Below are 15,439 nucleotides of genomic sequence, written 5' to 3'. Positions count from 1 at the left end.
CATATGGGCCAGATACCGGATGCTCAACTGAAGAACACATCTGAGTCAACTGCATCCAACAAGACGGACACGTTATAGTCTCTGGACTTACCTCTCTGTGATGATGTCACTGACAGCAACGTGACACTGGAAACCGTGAAAGTTGTCTTGGACAAGATACCTGCCAAGCCTGATGCCACTCCACAGATCCAGAGCTGCTATCCTGAAAGAAACAGAGTGCCACCCAAAAGACTGGACCTTTAGAACCGTGAAGTTAGTTATGGACTGTGACAGCATGTTTATTTGGAATATGAAAGGGAAATTTAATGTTTTCCACATATACCGTTTTATGTTGCATTCATCTAAAGGGAGAGGAAGTGAATCTATTTCTTTTAGAGCAATGACCCCCCTTTAGCACTACATATTGATCTGTTGTCTATGGCATGTGCATTTTCTCCCACAGTCCAAAGACGTACCGGTTAGTAGGTTAATGGGCCATTGTAAATTGTCCTGTGATTAGGCCACTGTTAAATAGGTGGGTTGCTGAATGGTGCGGCTCATCGGGCTGGAAGGGCCTGCCCCACACTGTATCTCTAAAATAAATGAGAGTGAGAGGAGAAAGATTTTGAAGTGGAATGATGGGCAGGTTTGTCACACAGAAGGCGGTGGGTGGGTATATGGAATGAGCTGCCAGTGGAAGTCATAATCATACCTGCCTTTATGATGTTTAAAGATATTTGGATAGGTAACGTATAGGGGAAGTGTAAAGGATTATGAGCCAAATGCTAACTTAGATGGGCTTTTTGGATGGCATGGACAATCAGAATTAGAATCGGGTTTGATATCACCCGCATATGTCATGAAATTTGTTGTTTTTGTGGCAGCAGTACATTGCAATACATAATCAATTCTGTGAATTACAGTAAAAATAAGTAATAGTTAAATTAAATAAATAGTGCAAAACGGGTAGTGAGGTAGTGTTCGTGAGTTCAATGTCCATTCAGAAATCTGATGGTAGAGGGGAAGAAGCTGTTGCGGAATCACTGAATGTGTGCCTTCAGGCTCCTGTACTTCTTTCCTGATGGTAGCAATGAGAAGAGGTCACATCCTGGGTGATGGGGATCCTTAATGATGGATGCTGCCTTTTTGAGGCATCGCTCCTTGAAAATGTTCTGGATGCCGGAGAGGCTAGTGCCCATGTTGGAGCTGACTGAGTTCACAACTTTCTGCAGCTTATTTCGATCCTGTACGGTAGCCCCCCACACCAGACAGTAATACAGCCAGTTAGAATGCTTTCCACAGTATATATGTAGAAACTTGCATGTGTCTTTGGTGACATACCAAATCTTCTCAAATTCCTAATGAAATATCGCTGCCGTCGTGCCTGCTTTGTAACAGCATCAATATGTTGGGCCCAGGATAGATCCTCAGAAGTGTTGACACCCAGGAACTTGAAATTGCTCACCCTTTCCACTTCGGATCTCTCTGTGAGGACTAGTGTGTGTTCCCTTGTCTTACCCTTTCTGAAGTCCACAATCAGCTCTTTGGTCTTACTGAGGATGAGTGCAAGGTTGTTGCTGTGACACCACTCAACTCGTTGATATATCTCAGTCCTGTGTGCCTCCTCATCACCATATCATTGGGCCAGAGGGTCCGTTTCAGTGCTCTCTAACTCTATGCCATTGGAGAGGCTCTCTCTGAAGCTGAATCTGTATTCGGTATATGACATTAACCAAGAGAACTGCAGAAAATGCTCTGCTATTATAGATTAAACATTAGGTTACTTTCATTTGTCACATATATATCGAAACATACAATGAAATGTGTTGTTTGCATGAAATCAAATCAGTGAGGATTATGCTGGGCAGCCCACAAGTGTCAACACCCTTCCAGTGCCAACATAGCACGCCCACAACTCACTAACTTTAAGCATAAATTTTTGGGATGTGGGAGCAAACTGGAGCACCCAGAGGAAAGCCAGGCAGTCACAGGGAGAATTTACAGACTCCTTACAGACAGCAGCGGGAATTGAACCCCGATCGTTGATCACCGAATGGTGCTGAAAAACGACACGTTAACCATTACAAGAACTGATAGAGGTGTACAACAGTATGAGAGATGGTGGGGGTCCTTGATAATCTTTGTTTGATTTCATTGTGGCAATATGGTGGCACTGGCGTTTGGCTAATATTTTCTCTTGATAAGACGACATCAGGCCATGATTAAATGTAGCTGTTCTTTGTTGAGTAAGTTGGCTGACAGTAGTCAAAATGAAATTAGAAGAGATATGTAAAGGACCAGATCGTTAAAGGTACCATTGAGTGTAGCGTAACACCACAAAGGCTGGGAGCGTTCATTTTGATTACATGTCAGCTCTGATGTCATCTGGAACACTCCATGGACACTAATTTTAGGCTCTGTGTAGTTTCTTATTTTTTAACTTGTTGGCAATGGCAAAAACACTTTGAATTCCTAGGGTAACACACAAAATGCTGGAGGAACTCAGCAGGTCAGGCAGCAATAATGAAAGGGAATAAACCGTCAGCGTTGCAGGCTGAGACCCATCATCAGAACTGGAAAGGAAGGGGGAAGTGGCAGAAAAAGGTGTGTGGGGGGGGGGGGGGGGAGGAGTTCAAGGTGGCAGGTCATAGGTGAGACCAGATGAGGGGAAGGTGGATAGGAGGGAGAGGGGATGAAGTGAGAAGCTAAGAGGTGGGAGGAGTAAAGAATAAGAAACTGATAGGAGAGGAGAGTGGACCATGAGAGAAAGGGAAGGAGAAGTGGCACCAGAGGGAGGTGATAGGCAAGTGAGGAGAAGAGAAGGGGTAAGAGGAGAGCCAAAATAGGGAATTGAAAAAGGGAGAAGGGGAGGTAGGAGAAATTACCAGACGTTAGAGAAATTGATGTTCATGCATCAGGTTGGAGGCTACTCAGGCCATAAGTTACTAAGGATAGCCACTTGTGCAAAATACTACCAGTGAGCCCAGCATCCATCAAGGCATATCCAGTTAAGAGGCAACGCTGCTTTTGTTGAATTTTCTTTTTTCACACTGTATTTCATAACTGTGTTCATTCCTTGATGATGTTTAGTTTTGTCTGTTTCTCCTTGAATACCAATGTAATAAGCCATATTCATTTACTGTTCAATGGTTAAGATGGAAAGGGTGTCACTGCCAACCCTGTTTCTGACGGTGATCAATCACTTAGAAAGTCTTGTAGCAGGGGAACGCTGGAAAGGGGAACAATTTTTTAATGATTTTTGTATTGCTTCAAGATTGCCCAGAGCTACCATTTCAGCTAAGATGGTAGAGGATCTGAGACTGGGAAATTTCACAGCTACTGAGTAGATAAACTTACTGTACATAATCAGCAAGAGGAGGGGAATAACTCATTCATCTTAGAATAGTCTCTGTTTGGGGCAAAATTTGTCTTTACATGTTAGCATTAAACCTATGAGAAATGATCACTTCCACACAATTAGTTCCATTGATTTTGACGAGTGCATCCCATTGACAAACATAGAATATTACAACACAGTACAAGCCCTTTGGCCCACAATGTTGTGCTAGCCTGTTAATCCACTCTAAGATCAATCCAACCCCTCCTGTCTACAGTGACCTCTATTTTTCTATCATCCATGTGCCACAGGCAATCATACCGTGAAATGTGTTGTTTGTGCTAACAATCCACACAGTCCAAGGATTGTGTTAGGAGCTGCCTGCAAGTGTTGTCGTACTTCCAGCACCAACATAGCATGCCCACAACTCGCTAACCCTAACCCATGCGGCACTGGAACGTGGGAGGAAACCGGAGCACCCAGTGGAAACCTATGCAGATACAGGGAGAATGTACAAGCTCCTTACAGACAGTGGTTGGAATTGAACCCCAATCTTACAGCTGGTGCTGTAACGTGATTGTGCTAACCTAGTTGGGTCTAAGGAGTATGGCAAAAGTGAAAGAAATCACTGAGTTCAACTGCTTTTTATCATCACCACCACATTTTAATCAAGTAATTATAATTGAACATGGCCGTACACCGCCTCGTCACCATCTGAGATTCTATCAACTGATGTCACTTGCTAATTTATAGAAGACATTTGAGCTCTGCTTAGTCACACTGTCATACAAGTCATATGAACTCCGCTCTATATTCCTGATTCCTTGACTCCTGATGAAGGATCTTAGCCTGAAATGTCAACTGTTTATTCCCCTCCATAGATGCTGCCTGACCTGCTAAATTCCTTCAGCATTTTATATCCGTTGCTCTGGATTTCCTGCATCTGCAGAATCTCTTATGTTTTAGTGGTAATTGAAAGTAATTTACTTTGGATTAATTTTGGGAGTACGCTTTCTGATAGCTTGCTTTTGTCTCTCTCTTGTCTTATTAGAAATTGCCTCACGTCATCTGATAATCAGAGCAACCTGGAGGTTCAAGATAATCGGGTGCAGGTTCTGAAGTCCCTCCCAGTGAATCTGTCCTTGCACCCAGAACACGTGGACGTTTCAAAGAGGGAGAGTTATGGTGCGAGTCTGGCCGAGAACATGCCCGTGTCAGTGGCAGGAGTAGCTGTGGTCAGTATCAAGACAGAGGGTTATCCAACCAGCTACTCAGGGGCATCGAACCCCAACGTGCACTACAGCAGAGCTGAGAGTGACGAACAGAGAGGGGTGATTTTTGAACAGAGCCTCAGCGGTAACCAATATGAAGTGCTCACCGTTACGCACACCAACTACCTCAAGGATGACCAGCGAAGCACACCTGACAGCAGCTACAGCGAATCTTGCAAGGAAGGAACTGCTGAAGTGAGTTCTAATTTATTTATTTTTATTTAGAGATACAGGACCTTCCGGCCCAACGAGTCTGCAATACCGAATTACGCCAAGTCAGAATCAGATTCAGATGTATCGTCACAGACATACGGCATGAAATTTATTGTTTTGCAGCAGCAGTACAGGGCAATACATTATAATATGCTGTAACTTATGAGAAATATATATTGTATCATATATACTTTATATAAGTCACAGAATATTTTATGTATTTACACTCAGTGGCCACTCCATTTCGTACACCTCTACACCTGCTCGTTAATGCAAATATCTAATCAGCCAATCACGTGGCAGCAACTCATTGCATAAAAGCATGCAGACACGGTCAAGAGGTCCAGTTGTTGTTCAGACCAAACATCAGAATGGGGAAGAAATGTGATCTAAGTGGCTGACTGTGGAATAACTGTTGGGTGGTTTCAGTATCTCGGAAACTGCTGAACTCCTGGGATCTTCATGCACAATAGTCTCGAGTTTACAGAGAATGGTGTGAAAAACATAAAATATCCAGTTGAGCCGCAGTTCTGTGGGCAAAAAAGGCCGCCTTAATGAGAGAAGTTAGAGGGAAATGGCCAGACTGGTTCAAACTGACAGGAAAGTGGCAGCAACTCAAATAACCACGCCCTACAACTGAAGAGCATCCCCGAACACACAACACTTCGAGCCTTGAAGAGGATGGGTTACAGCAGCAGAAGATCACACCAGGTTCCACTCCTGTACCTAATAAAATGGCCACTGAGTTTACTGCAAGCAATTTCTTACAGCAGCAATACAGTGCCATATATGGAATATATTATAAATTATAAGAAAAATATCTACTGTATATATAAACTACATAGTACAGTTTGAGTACCCCTTATCCAAAATGCTTAAAACTAGAAATATTTCAGATTTCAGGTTTTTTCAGATTTTGGAATATATAATGAGATAGGTTGGGATCCCCATCATTTCTGACCCTGAATTTATATACCACCAGTAAGCAGTCTTTGTCTTCCACTTGTTCATCACACATACAGTGTGTACTGATGCAGCCGTTCAGCATGTTAGATTTTCACCAGCGACCGTCTTGGCAACCTCATCAATGAAATCCTTTGCTGCTTCATGTTCAGTAGGTGCTTTATCACCACAAGTCTTTAAAAATTGAATGCTCTGCCTTTTTAAAAATTTCTGCAACCAGCTTGCTGAATAGTCACAATTACCTTCAATTTTCAGTTCATAGAACCATAGAACATTACAGCACAGAATCAGGCCTTTTGGCCCTTCTTGGCTGTGCCGAACGATTTTTCTGCCTAGTCCCACTGACCTGCACCCGGCCCATATCCCTCCACACATCTCTCATCCATGTACCTGTCCAAGTTTTTCTTAAGTGTTAAAAGTGAGCCTGCATTCACCACTTCATCTGGCAGCTCATTCCACACTCCCACCACACTCTGTGTGTGAAGAAGCCCCCCCCCCCCAATGTTCCCTTTAAACTTTTCCCATCGTGATATACCTTTGTTTGTTTCGTGATTGGCATACCTTTAAGTGGCACATGTTCACCTGCTGTAGCTGAATCCACTCTTTCAATACAGGGTGGAGATCTTCATTTCTCGCTTCATGCAGCGTCACTTGTCAGAACTAACAGTCTGTGGCGCACAGAGACCTGCACGTTGCCTGGCAACCTTCCCAGTGCCTTTTAGAATTTTCCATTTGTGACATCACATCAGCGCACAAAAAAAATGTTAGATTTCGGAGGTTTCGATAAGGGGTACTCAATCGGTATATAAAAATTAAAAGTATTATTTTTGTGATCACTCAAGTCGAGTATGATTTTCTCCCAAGTCGTTGGTTGTCTATTGCTGGGTCCTCGGGTGGCTGTAGAGGCCGACCTGGGATCCACATCTTCTGTTGTAGTGTAGACAGGAGTAAATGGTGGCTATGGTTAGTGGTGGGCCTTTTGGTTGTTCAGTCTCTCCTTTTGCAGCTGCCACTTGTTCTCTGCTCACAGCGTGGGTCGCTCTCAGGTGGCACAGCTAGCTCCATCTTGAACAGATTTCCTCCGGGTGTATCTATTGACCAGGGTCAGTGGGGCAAAAGGAGAGCAAAATATCCAGGTGGTGTTGATGGACTGTTCAGACATCTGATGGCAGAGGACATGAAGATGTTCCTAAAACGTTGAGTGTTTGCCATGTGACCAATTAACCTACTGATCTGTAAGTCTTTGGAATGTAGGAGGAATTCAGAGGAAACCCGTATGGCAATGGAGAGAACATACAAACTCCTTACAGACAATGGCAATGTTTGAACCCGGATCGCTGCTGTAATAGTGTTACGCTAACTGCTATACTATTGTGCCACCACTGTAATACGCTTGTCTATTTTATATGTCTATCATGAAGATGTATGTTGTTGCAAATTATTTTTGGGTGGAAGAACAAATGTGTAGTTGATAGAGGCCATTCCTTTATCTTTGGTGAAGATAAATATTACAACTCAACATTGCAAACACTTTCAAACTCCCGTTTCAACATCATTAAACAAGTTGATTGATATGGGGTCTCCATGATTTATAATTTTCATGATTAATATTGATAGTTTTTTGGCTAAAGAGCTCAAATGATATGACTGAATGTTGAAATAGGAGTTTTCAGTTCTCTCTCTTAAGCCCTCTGAGTGAAGAAGTTCCACATAAATATTTCATGTTTTATCCTTAACCCATGACCTCTAGTTCTTGTCTCAAAGAGCCTGTTTGCATTCGCCCTATCAAAATTTCGTATACCTCTATTAAATTCTACACTCTAACCTAGTAAATCTGGCCCTACACTCAAGTCCATTAGCCGTGATTGAATGGCAAAGCAGACTCGATGGGTCGAATGGTCTTATTCCGCTCCAATGTCTTACGGTTGTGGTCTAAGCCAGGAAAGTTTTTGTCAGAAGGCCAGCTTCTGAATCAATTGAACAGTATATGGAATATAACTGTTTAGGTGAGGCAACACTTCACCTGTGAGTCTGTCAGGGTTGTCTAATGTATCTGGTACTCCTGCTGCAGCATGCTCTACCTGAACAAAACCCTATGCAGATTGGGTCCACTTCATTGAGCACCTTGGCTCCGTCTGCTACAAAAGGCTGACTCTACTAGTGGTCACTCATTTCAATACGACTTTACCTTTCCATTGCCACATATTATCACGATGAGGCCACTCTCTGATTGGAGGAGCAACACCTCTTATTATGTCCGGTTAGCCTCCAAGCTGAAGGCGTAAACATCAAATTCTCAAACTTCAACCCCCCCCCCCCCTCTCTTTTCCCCATTCTGGCTCCCCTCTTACCCCTTCTCTTCTCCCCACTTACCCCTCTCCTTCCGTTTTTCCAATGGTCCACTCTCTTCTCTTATCAGATCCCTTATTCTTCACCTTTTTACCTTTTCCACCTATCACCCATCTTCTTACTTTATTGCCCTCTTCCCCCCTTACCTGGTCTCACCTATCACCTGCCAGCTTGTACTTTTTCCCCTTCCCTCACCACCTTATTTTGGCTTCTTCCCCTTTCCTCTCCTGGTCTGACGAAGGATTTTGGCCCATTCCTCTGTATAGATGCTGCCTGAAGCTGCTGAGATCCCCCAGCGTTCTGTCTGTGTCCCCAAGTGTTCATTCTCCTAATGTCTGCCCATTATACAATCCCTTGGTCAATTGGACATTTACTGATTTAATGATTGCATTTCAAGTACTCATCAGTATTAATATTGAATAGGCCATTGGGTTTACTCTCAATTCTATGCTTGTTTGAAGTTTTGGCTCTGTGAACTGGGTAATTGTACAATGATTTTTGGAATTGTCCTTCACGTTCCCAGCAAGGAGACTTCCTGAGTAATGTGAATTATTACAAGCCCAGATGAAGACAACGAGCAAATGTTAATCTATAAAGAAAGCTGTTCATAGCTGTGTGGACATGTAAACATTTAGTTGTGTGCACCAGGTGATTCTGATTATTTGTAAGCTGAAGCTTTCCCTCTGTTTATCCACTCCCTGAAAAGCAGCCAGAGTCCGTAGGTTTGGAGGGCACATCTAGGAGGAACAGCTGAATCAGAATGGAAACTGTCCATGTTGGGGACAAATGGTTGCTGGCCCCTGTTTGTATAGGAGTATGCACTTAGCAGATTCATGGCCTCTTTGATACAAAGTGATTCTCAGTATAGTGTGTGAGAAAGACTTGTAACAGTTGACTGGGAAATCAAACTGAACTGGGAGGCTTGAAATTTGTCTAACAAAATGGAGCAATATGGTTAAAAATTGGTGTAGCCCAGGAGTTTTGTGTGCTTGTTGGGGTTCTTAAAGCCCTTCAAGAGATTTGACGCAAAGGAATCTTTGTTTGCTGGCATTCAATTCTCCTGAAAACTATGCCTTAATTCAGCCCATTTTGTCCATGCCAACCTGGTCAACTGCCTAGTCCCATTTATCTGCACCCAAACCATAGCCCTCCATAACTCTCTTAAAACCTGTACCAATCCAAACTTCTCAAGTGTCACAATCAAACCCACGTGCATCACTTACACTGGCAACTTGTTCCATTCTCTCATCACCTCTGAGTCAAAAAGTTCCCGCATATGTTTCCCTAAAACATTTCATCTTTCACCCTTGGCCCAAGACCTCGAGTTCCAGTCTCATCCAACCTCAGTTGAAAGAGTCTGCTTGTATTTTCTGCTAAACATACCTGTCACAATCTTGCATACCTCTATCAAATCTCCCCTCATTCTTCCACGGTCTAGGGATTAAAACCCTAACCTATTCAATCCTTTCATATAACTCAAGTCCTAAAGTCCTAGCAACATCCTTCTAAGTTTCCTGTGCACTCTTTCAATCTTATTTATATCTTTCCTGTAGGTAGGTGATCAAAACTGCACACAGTACTCCAAATTAGGCCTTACCAGCGTCTTGTACAACTTCAACATAATTGACTCATAATAACTCCTGTACTCAGAACTTGATTTATGAAAGTACTGTGCCAATGTGCCAAAAACTTTCTTTACTACCTGTGATGCCCCATTCAAGGAATTATGGTTCTGTATTCTCTGATACCCTCTATTCTATTGCACTCGTTAGTGCCCTAGCACTCACTGTGCAAGTACTACTCAGGTTTGTCTTCCCAAAGTGCAACACCTCACAGTTGTCTGCATTAAATTCCATCTACCATTTTTAGCCTATTTTTCCAACTGTTCTGGATCCTGCTGCAAGCTTTGATAGCCTTCCTCACTATCCACTATGCCCCCAATCTTGGTGTTGCCCACAAATTTGCTGATCCATTATCATCCAGATCATTGATCCAGTGGACCCAGCACTGATCCCTGCAGCACATGAATAGTCACAGGCTCCAGTCAGAGAGGCAACCATCTACTACCACTGACTGGCTTCCTCCACAAAGCTGATGTCCAATCCAATTCATTAATTTTGTCCATCACTATCCTTTTGCTCCGTAGAACTCCTTAGGATTCTCCTCTCCTTGTTTTCTAGAGCAACCTCTATCATCCTTTTAGCTCTCCTGATTTCCTCCTAAGGTGGTCTCTTGAATTTTTTAAAAACATTCCTCAAGTACCTCATTTGCTCCTTCCTGCCTGTACCTGCTATGCATCTCCTTCTTCTTAACTAGGGCCTCAATATCTCTTGAAAACCAAGGTGCCCTAGACCTGTTATCCTTGCCTTTTATTCTGACAGGAACATACAAGCTCTGTACTGTCAAAATTTCACTTCCAAAGGCCTCCCCCTTACCAAGTATACCTTTGCCAGAAAACAACCTGTCCCAATCCACACTTGCCAGATCCTTTCTGACACCATCAAAAGTGGTCTTTTTCCAATTTAGAATCTCAACCTGAGGACCAGGCCTATTCTTTGCCATAATTATCTTGAAACTATTGAGTGAGGGAAAGGGGTACAATCTGGAAGGTGAAGCCAGGTTAGGGGGAGGAAGGTGGGTGGGTGGGAGAAGGGGATGAAGGGAGAAACTGAAAGGTGATAGGTGGAGAAGGTAAAGGGCTGAAGAAGAAGAAATCAAATAGGCGAGGAGAGTGGACCATGGGAGAAAGGGAAGGAGGAGAGGCAGGTGAGGAGAAGGTAAGGACTCCTGATGAAGGGTCTTGACCCGTAATGTTGACTGTTTACACACTGTAGGTGCTGCTTTCCCTGCTGAGTTCCCATGTACAGGGGTTCCCAACCTGGGGCCCATGGATCTCTTGCTTAAATGTGTTGGTCCATGGCATAAAAAAAAGTTGGGCCCACTGCTCTACACAAACTTATGTCTCACTCCCTAACAGATCTAATGTAGGGAAAGGTATGGTCATACACTTTGGTAGAAGAAATAAAGGCAGAGACTGTTTTCTAAATGGGGAGAAATTCAGAAATCAGAGGTGCAAAGGAACTTGGGAGTCTTCATGCAAAATTCCCTAAAAATTAACTAGTGGGTTGAGTCGTTGGTAAGGAAGGCAAATGCAATGTTAGCATTCATTTCAAGAGGACTGTAAAAGCAAGGATGCAGCGCTGAGGCTTTATAAGGCATTAGTCAGACCACACTGGGAGTCTTGTGAGTAGTTTTGGACCCCTTATCTAAAAAAATGATGTGCAAGGATTGGAGAGGGTCCAGAAGAGGTTTGTGGGATTGATCCAGAAATGAAAGGGTTAATGTATGTGAAGTGTTTGATGGCTCACTGGAGTTTAGAAGAATGGGGGGGGGGGGATCTCATTGAACTCTTTCTAATATTGAAAGACCAAGATGTAGTTGATGTGGAGGAGATGTTGACTGTAGTAAGTGAGTGTAGGACCAGAGGGTAAAGCCTTAGAATGCAAGGACACCCCTTTAGAACAGGGATATGGAAAAATTTCTTTAGCTGGAGGGAGATGAATCTGTGGAATTCGTTGCCACAGCTGGATGTGAAGGCCAAGTCATTGGGTATATTTAAAGCGATGCTTGATAGTTTCTTGATTAGTAAGCAGGTCAATGGTTATGGAGAGAATGCAGGAGAATGGGTTTGAGAGGGAAAATAAATCAGCCATGATGGAATGGTGGAGCAGACTCAATGGGCCAAATGGCCTAATTCTGCTCCTATGCTCCACGGTCTAATGGTTTATGGCCTTTTTATAAGGACATTTATAGACCTATCTGCCCTTGGAAAAGAGCTTCTATTTTTTGCAGTCACTGATTTAACATGCACACAGTGCATCTTGTATTAAAGTTTAATCAGGAATCCAGGAAGCCAGAAGCCCAGCAGTGTTGATAGTTTCCAAAGCCACACAAAGTGCTGGATTAACTCAGCAGGTCTGGCAGCATCTATGGAGAGGAATAAATAACCAACATTTTGGCCTGGACCTTCCATCAGGAATGGAAAGGAAGAGGGAAGAAGCCAGAATCAGGTGTGGGGGGGGGGAGGGGGGGGAAGGAAAGTAATGCAAGCTAGAAGGTGATAGGTGAAGCCAGGTTAGGGGGAGGGTGGGTGGGTGAGGGAAGGGAATGAAGCAAGAAACTGGAAGGTGATAGGTGGGAAGATAAAGGGCTGAAGAAGAAGGAATCAAATAGGTGAGGAGAGTGGATCATGGGAGAAAGGGGAGGGACAGGTGAAGAGAAGGGAATGATCTTTGATGAAGGGTCTCGGCCTGAAATGTCAACTGTTTACTTAGATGCTGCTTGACCAGCGTTTTGTGTGCATTGCTCTGGATTACCAGCATCTGCAGAATCTCTTGTGTTCAAGTCTGTGACAGTCTTCAGCCAGTTTAGATCCAGAATTCTCACCTGCTAGTCACCAGGTGACAGCTGAAATGTAAACTCAGCTGTAGTTTGCTCGTGGGTTGTTTTAAGAGATCAGTGCAAAGGACTATTATTAAGTGAATTTACTTTAGAACACTGAGTAATTTTCCACTAGTGTACTAATTTGCTATCATTTTAGACATTTAGATAAATAAAGATGTATCTTACTCTATGCTTTAGCACATTTATAATCTGAAAAACCCTGTAAATTATAAAGTTTTATAATTGTAAAACACTTCTATATAACTATGGCATTTAATATTATATTATACATTGGATTTAAAGATGTGCATTCTTGCACTCTCCTCCTGAGGCTGGGCCTGGTAGATGTATATTGGGGCTCAGCATGTGAGTGTGAACTCTGGACAGCCTTCGGCATGTGGAAAGGGGTGTAGGAAAGAGCAGCTGCATTTGAATTAGGATTAGGGTTTGATTGTTGGTGGAGCAGGCTTCAACCCAAGGACTTGGATAGTGTTTCACTTATTTGCAAGGTGCCCCAAGTCAGAGGCATGTTGGATTAAGACCATTTTGTCCAGTATAGGTGAATCAAAGACAATGTGGATCAAAAGGAATGTTGCATAGGGGACGACATGATCTTCTGTATTTCCTCACATGGGAACTGCTTTTTGCAGTCGGTAAAATCCTGTCTTCCCCAGAACATACCCAGAATCATAATTAGATTTATTATCACTGACATATGTTGTGTAATGGATTGTTTTGTAGCAGCAGAACAGTCAATACATAATAATAAAAAGCTACAAATTACAATAAGAAATATATATAAAAAATTAAATTAAATAAGTAGAGCAAAAAGAGAAAAAGTACTGAGGTAGTGTATATATGCTTATTGTCCATTCAGAAATCTGAAGGTGGACTGTGTGTCTTTGGGCTCCTATACCTTCTCCCAATGGTAGCATTGAGAAGAGGGCATGTCCTGGGTGGTAGGGATTGTAAATGGTGGATGCATACTTTCTGAGGTGTTGCTCTTTGAAGGGGTCCTCAATGTAGGAGAGGCTAGTATCCATGATGGACCTGGCAGTGTTTTCAACTTCCTGCAGTTTTTTCTTCGATCCTGTGCAGTGGCCCCTCCACACCAGACAGTAATTCAACCAGTTAGAATGCTCTCCATAGTCCAACTGTAGAAATTTGTGAGAGACTTTGGTGACATACCAAATCTCCTCAAACTCCTAATGAAATATAGCCACTGTCATGTCTTCTTTGTAATTGCATAAATATGTTGGGCTCAGAATAGATCTTCAGAGATGTTGACACCCAGGAGCTTGAATCTTTGTACTGCTGATCCCTCGATGACTGCAAACTGGCGCAGTTCTACACTATCATAGAGAGATATTACTGTCCAGTTTGGTGCAGCATCCTCTCATAATGTATAAAAACTACAGCAAAATGTCAGGTCATTGTCTGCAGTCTGCCATCCCTGCAGGAATTATATGTGTCCAGACCAAAGAAGCAGGCAGGAAAAATCATTGCAGATGCTTCCCACCTTGCAAGCTGCCTTTTCCAAAAGCTCCCTACTAGAAAACGCTGTAGAGCTATTAAAACAAAAACTTCATGCCACGTTAAAAGTTTCTTTCCTCCGGCAGTTAATCTGATCAACCATTCTATTGAGCGCTCCCCCACCCCATCTATTACCTCTGTTACTACACTGTAAACAGTGTACACTGTACTTTTTATGATACTGTTTGCATTGTAACTACATGCTGTTATTTATGCATTAGTGCACATTTAATTCCACATCCTTTAGCCTCTAATTTTAAATAATTCTTTATAGTTTGTGGGTGTTTTTGTTGCATGTCATCACAGCAAATTCCTGATATATGTAAGTGCATATGGCAATTAAAACTGATCCTTGATAATGCCTCACACCATCAACGGTCTGTCAAGTTCCAGACTTGATATGATCGGACTTGGAAATGGCCGTGAATACAGTTTGGCTTCTGGGTAAGTCAGTGTTCATTCAGTTGGTGCTGAGGAAGCCAGTACGGTACAGTCCAATCTCAGTGCGTGCAGCCTGTCCCCGGGTTCTGACTGACTGGGTCATCAGCTGCTGTTGATGGGATTCATGAAGAAAAGCAGAAAGTCACTTTGGCGTAGAAACTCCCTCACACACCAATGTTAAATGGTGTCCTGCAGCTGAAAACCAGTTCAACATGCATTAGAGCAATCGGTTTTAGGTGTTTTTGAGCACAGCTGAAAATTTGACTCACAGCTCCTGGTCATTATAACAGAACACTACGGCACAGTAGAGGCCCTTCAGCCCACGGTGTGGTACTGACCTTTTAAACTACTCTAAGATCAATCTAACCCTTCTCTCCTCTATAGCTCTCCTTTTTTCTTTCATCTTTGTGCCTATCTAAGAGTTTCTTAAATGTATCTGCCTCTACCACCACCCCTGGCAGAGCATTCCACACACCCACTACTGTTTGTGTAACAAAAAAAGCTTATTTCTGACACAGCTCCTATACTTCCCTCCAATCACCTTAAAATTATGCCCTGTGAAGAAGTCTCTGCCTGTTCGGGTGATCTGTGCCTCTTATCATCTTGTACACCTCGATCAAGTCACACCTCATCCTCCTCCTCTCCAAAGAGCAAAGCACTGGCTCACTCACCCTATCGTCACTCTCCTGGCAAGAACCTCTCCCAGATGACGCAGTCGGCTCAATAGCATGTAGGGAGGCACCATGGCATAGTGGTTAGTGCAATCACGTTACATCTCCGCTGATCAACGATCTGGGTTTTGTTTCCTGCCGCTGCCCGTAAGGAGTTTGCACATCCTCCTTGTGTCTGTGTGGGTTACTTCCAGGTGCTTCGATTTCCTCCCACATTGCACAGGGTAAGGATTAGCGAG

At 43.1% G+C, this 15,439-nt stretch overlaps 1 protein-coding gene across 3 annotated transcripts in view; it reads left to right on the top strand.

The window, feature by feature from the left end:
* Nucleotides 1-15,439, top strand: part of LOC140730624 (grainyhead-like protein 2 homolog) — a 148,607-nt gene that overhangs the window by 36,439 nt on the left and 96,729 nt on the right. For all 3 annotated transcript variants that reach the window (XM_073051355.1, XM_073051349.1, XM_073051341.1), the window contains one exon: nt 4,368-4,782. In XM_073051355.1, coding sequence (XP_072907456.1) covers nt 4,368-4,782 — 415 coding nt within the window. The remainder of the gene's footprint in view (nt 1-4,367; nt 4,783-15,439) is intronic.

This window comes from Hemitrygon akajei, chromosome 1 (assembly GCF_048418815.1).
Source record: "Hemitrygon akajei chromosome 1, sHemAka1.3, whole genome shotgun sequence".
In the NCBI taxonomy this organism is placed as follows: domain Eukaryota; kingdom Metazoa; phylum Chordata; class Chondrichthyes; order Myliobatiformes; family Dasyatidae; genus Hemitrygon; species Hemitrygon akajei.
This window is presented reverse-complemented; position numbering and strand designations above follow the sequence as displayed.